General features: G+C 30.5%; 1 protein-coding gene across 2 annotated transcripts in view; it reads left to right on the top strand.

Moving 5' to 3' along the window:
- Window positions 1-5,460, top strand: part of LOC108693252 (nuclear pore complex protein Nup98-Nup96) — a 43,935-nt gene that overhangs the window by 4,281 nt on the left and 34,194 nt on the right. For both annotated transcript variants that reach the window (XM_018202103.1, XM_018202104.1), the window contains exons 2-6: window positions 273-346; window positions 1,326-1,550; window positions 2,133-2,372; window positions 2,455-2,655; window positions 2,730-2,813. In XM_018202103.1, the coding sequence (XP_018057592.1) occupies window positions 316-346; window positions 1,326-1,550; window positions 2,133-2,372; window positions 2,455-2,655; window positions 2,730-2,813 (781 nt within the window). In that variant the 5' untranslated portion in view covers window positions 273-315. The remainder of the gene's footprint in view (window positions 1-272; window positions 347-1,325; window positions 1,551-2,132; window positions 2,373-2,454; window positions 2,656-2,729; window positions 2,814-5,460) is intronic.

The following is a 5,460-nucleotide window of genomic DNA, read 5'->3' as shown; positions in this document are numbered from 1 at the left end:
TATATATATATAATATATATTACAGAATGTTATTAATGGTTTGATTATGTTTGTAAAAACATTGATCATTGAAAATATTGTAAAGTATAATTCTTGAATTGATAACATTAATCAGTGTGATAATAGAATTCTTGATTAATGTAGCAATTTACATTTTTTTCTAGAATACATAATATGTGCTAATTATAACATAACAATTACATAAATAAATTATACGTTAATATAAAAAAGTTGTTTTGTACAGAGGTAATCTTAATTTATTTTTATTTCAGGTGGAATCTGTAACAAGATTCTGTAATTTACTTAATATTAAATATGTTTGGACAAACTGGAAATACATCATTCAGTAAGTACATTACACAAGATGTCCTGAATTTAAATTGCTGAACTTCAGGAACGTGTAGAGAATAGGTAAATTAAAAAAAAAAAGTTCTTTAGAGATATGCTCATTTTTGCTTGTTATTGAGATTTGCTTAGAAAATCGCAAAACATAATGTTCGGAATATTATTATTTTCAAAGTGGAATATTATTATCAAAGCGGAGTATTATTATTTTTGTACAGTCAGTCACAGAAAAGTTACAGTTTTTTTTTAAATGGGTTTTAGAATGTACTTATCGATCTATTCTTATTAGTGAATAAGAACTAATCGCTCGGTGAAGCAAGCTGCATTCCGAAACTTATGAAAAAAAAAATGTTGCAGCCTTTCTCCCTTTCTGTCATTAGCTGTATGACTTCAGAGGTAGAGTGCGAGAGTATGTGCGTTGATTTCTAGACATAAAAGCGCCAAATTGGCAATTGACTGCGTTTAGCAGAGAAAATTGATCAGCGCTTAGTGATTCTTTAATATGATTGGTTATCTTTAATTCTTTGCTGGATCTAAATATAGGAATCAATTACATCAAAGAATCACTAAGCGCTAACTGATTAGTTTTATCTACTGAACGCAGCCATTACACTGACCAGATCAGTGCATTTAGCTGCAACATAAGCTATCCATATTATATGCAATGCGTGTGACTATTGCAAGAGGCCAACATTTTGAGCAATATCTGCATTAGACAAGTGATAACATGAATAAATAGTATGTGAATGAATAAATAATAAATAAATACAAAAATGAAAACTCTTTGTTTTTTTTTGCAATTTTCTTCAAAATGAAACAAGCATATCTTTAAAGGATTTTTTTTTAGTTTTGATCCCCTTCACTTGCCCGAAGTTTGGCCATTTAAATTCTGAACATCATGTATATGTAAATATTATTTAAGAGATTTATAATTGAGAATTGTTTTAATATATATTTTGAAATATGTATTTACTCTTAAGGTGGATTTAGTACAGCGACGCAAAACAGTCCATTTGGGCAATCTGCATTTAGTAAATCCATTACTACAACAAGTTTTGGTAGTGGCGCAACACCCGTCTTTGGTAGTAGCAATACTTCATCACTCTTTAGTTCTAAACCCACAGGTTCTACCACAGGTGGCTTGTTTGGAAATACCACAACACCACCGGCATTTAGACAACCAACTAACACTCAGTCTTTTGGAGGTAGCAATTTATAAATTTATTGTTTTATTTGCATGCAAATCAACTTAAAAAAATATTTTTTTGTATGTATATATTTTCCTACATGTATTTATGCATATGCAAAATATACACACATCTGAAACATTCTAATCATTCATTATATAGAAAACATTTCACAATTTAAGGATTGCTCGAAATATTTTATTATACAATATTTGACAATAATTTTTGTGAATTATTCATATATTTCAAGAATTATTTATATATTTTAAAAAGGTAACAAAGCAAAAAATATAAAAAAAATAATTAAAAAGTTAAATTGATTTATAAAATTTCAAAATGATTTTATATCCATTATTTTATTATTTTATTATTTTATTATTTTATTATTTTATTATTTTTTGTAGTATAAAACATTTTTATTTAACTATTTTATACACTAAAATTTATTTTATAATGGTAGCAGGTAGCTTCTTTAAATCAATAAATATAGGTATTAAATCAGTAAATATTAATGTGATTAGCAAACAAATCTAATTTGATTTACTGATATTTTATATTATACATTATTAAAGCCTGACAAATGCTTTTTTATTTTTACAGGTTTTGGAACAACAAATACAAGTACCAATCTTTTCGGCACCCAACAAAATGCTGGTACAAATCTTTTTGGTACAAGTACAGGGACTTCGGCATTTGGTCAAGCGAACAAACCTGGTTTTAACTTTGGCACAACATCTGGAACTAATCTATTTGGACAACCACAACAGAATGCACAGCAAACTACTCCGTTCGGTCAAACCAATACTACCACAAATACAAATCTTTTTGGTACAACCACAGGTAGATCATGAGCGCAACTATGTATATATAGTTAAGTTAACAATACTTAAAATTTTAAGCACTTTAATTTCTCTCTGAACAGGTTTTGGCAATACTAACCCCACTACTATACCAGCTGGAACCGCTGTAAAATTCACACCTGTCATTACAACTGATTCTATGTCAAAAAATGGAATATCACACAGCATTTCAGCCCGTCACTGTTGCATTGCATCTATGAAGGAATATGAATCTAAATCATACGAGGAGTTACGTTTTGAAGATTATCAACTTGGAAGAAAAGGTATATTATATATTGATTCATTATTTCAACGTAAAATATTTTTTGATTTTTTCTTTTTTTCTTTTTTCAAACAGGTCCACAAACAGGTCTTTTTGGGACATCGGCGCAGACATCACCGTTTGGTAGCGCAGCAGCTGGTACTAGCACAACTGGAACAGGTAAGTTACGATATAAAATTTATTAACTAAATAGGAATATTTATATTGACTCATAAAATCCCAAAAGACCATTATGCACTTTTCTGTTTTAAATCCTTGTAACTTAAAAATTTTAATCAAAATTTTTAAGCCGCGTAATTGGTATTTAAATATAAAAAGAGCTCTTTTTGAAAATCAAGTCAGAAATGGGATGGAGAGATGGGATCTAGAGAAAAATATATAAAGCTTGAAAGTGCAATTAAGAGTAAGAGTGATTTCTTTTGTATTGAAATATTTAAATAATATAAAATAATCAAAGGACTCTTAAATATTCAATAACAATATAAATAGACAAATAAGAGTGGATTTTTTAAATTGTGAGCGTAAAGATTATTAAGAGTTAAATACATATTAGGTGTACAACTTTGCTTCCGCCGTTTTCCTATAGATGGCTTTAGCGGTAAGTGGTGGTCGAAATAAATAGATCATAGACGTCATACAATAAACTTGGTTATCTGTCAACATAACCCCATAGAAACATTAGTCGATTTGTGTCTGCATCATAAAGTTATTCTCGATTGAAAATATCAGTTATAATATCAGTATGTGTCCTTATGAGCCAAATTCTCGTCATTTGCGGGAGGTTTTAATTTTTTGCTTCAATATGAAGAAATCTGCGGCTGAGACTCATCGAATGCTCTCAAATACTTATGTGCGGTGAGGCCGCTATTAGTGAAAGAACGTGTCGTGAGTGATTTCAATGCTTCAAGAACGGTGATTTTGACGTCCAAGGTCAGGCTCTGTATTTGATGGAACCAGCTCGGCGTAGTGTATTATGAACTGTTAAAACCGACTGAAACAATCACAGGCGATCGGTATCGAACGCAATTGATGCGTTTGAGCCGAGCATTGAAAGACAAACGGTCGCAATACAACGAGAGACACGATAAAGTGATTTTGCAGCATGACAATGTTCGAAAGTGGTCAAGACATACTTGGAAACGTTGAAATGGGAAGTCCTACCTCATCCACCGTATTCTCCAGACGTTGCTCCCTCTGATTATCACTTGTTTCGATCAATGGCACACGGCCTGGCTGATCAGCACTTCCGGTCTTATGAAGAAGTAAAAAATTGGATCGATTCGTGGATAGCCTCAAAAGATGATCAGTTTTTTCGACGCGGGATTCATACGCTACCCGAAAGATGGGAGAAAGTAGTGGCCAGCGATGGACAATACTTTGAATCATAAATGTATAACCAGTTTTTTACAATAAAGCCTCGGAAAAAAACGGCGGAAGCAAAGTTGTACACCTAATACATAATAGAAACTAGAAATATTATACATGTCTCAGCTCTTATATTGAGCCATCTTCAAATATTATCCTCCTCTCGTTTTACATTAGTTACCATTGTCAAAGAGATAAAAACATGATGTAATGTGTTCCAATTTATGTAGCGATCTTGATGACTATTACATGGAAGACGTCCGATACTTACAAATAATTAGATGGTCGATTGTTACGGAATTTTATGATATTCATCATGATTGCAGTTATTGTTTCGTAGGATGAACATTTCGTCAAAATCATTATTTAAAAATGTATAAAATATAATGATAAAAAATCAGATAGTGACGATAAATATACTTCACAGTCCGTATGAGAACAAATTAATTTTATGCAAAGAACGAATCCTCCAGAAATATTATTTTAACGTTATGTTAACGGCACGGCAGACTGTCATTATCTCAATGATGGCCCTCGCGAGTGTTGACGCAATGTGATTTCTGCCTAGTGCTCTGAATATCAACGTGAAGAAATTCAAGCAAGCGCGGGTAATAATTAGTATATAATATCTTCAAATTTGTAATTTCTTGGTTGTTGAATATGGTTGTATAAATTTATATATTAGATTCTTATTTGCCCTAGATTGTATTTATTATTTATTTATATAAAATAATTATTAATTATTTATTATATATAAAAAGTCCTTTATTATCATTAATTTTGTATTTTACTCAAAAGTAAACAAAAATGTTTATTGAATACGTTTTAGTAAAAAAACAGAGATCACTTATCTTTCTTCATTTCCACTTGTAATCTTTATATCTTTTTTTCTAAACATTTCATTTTATTATCGATTAGATTTTTGAAAAAGGCCACTATTTTTATACTTAAATATCAATTACAATCTAAAAATTGATTAGAACTCGAGTTACAAGAATTTAAGATAGAAAAATATGTTGATGTTTCTTGGGACTTCAGGGGATCTTAAAGTGAAGTCCGAATTCCAACGAGATTGTTATTTTACCAATAAAATGCGACACATCGACATATCTTTGAGTGCATTCAATACTTCAACAACTCACTGAACGCTCAGTGAGCGATTGTGCCAGAGACACTAATAAAAGATTGGCAAAAATGACCTAATTTTTGATTAGTTGGATGAAATGATCAGTAGTCAATCTGTGATGCCTAAGCATGCAAAAGAAAGGGAAACAGAAATGCAAATATGCATTTTAATATTACACTTACATTTAATAAGTGTAATATCACTGCAAAATGTCTATATAAATGACTATATGAATCATAATGACATAGCTATGAATAAACAATAAAAACATATATATATATATTAGAAAAAAAGTTCGTGGCGTTTTTTAATGCC

The sequence above is a fragment of the Atta colombica genome, unplaced genomic scaffold (assembly GCF_001594045.1).
Source record: "Atta colombica isolate Treedump-2 unplaced genomic scaffold, Acol1.0 scaffold89, whole genome shotgun sequence".
Classification (NCBI taxonomy): domain Eukaryota; kingdom Metazoa; phylum Arthropoda; class Insecta; order Hymenoptera; family Formicidae; genus Atta; species Atta colombica.
Note: the sequence above shows the minus strand (reverse complement) of the source record. Positions and strands in the feature narration are given on the sequence as shown.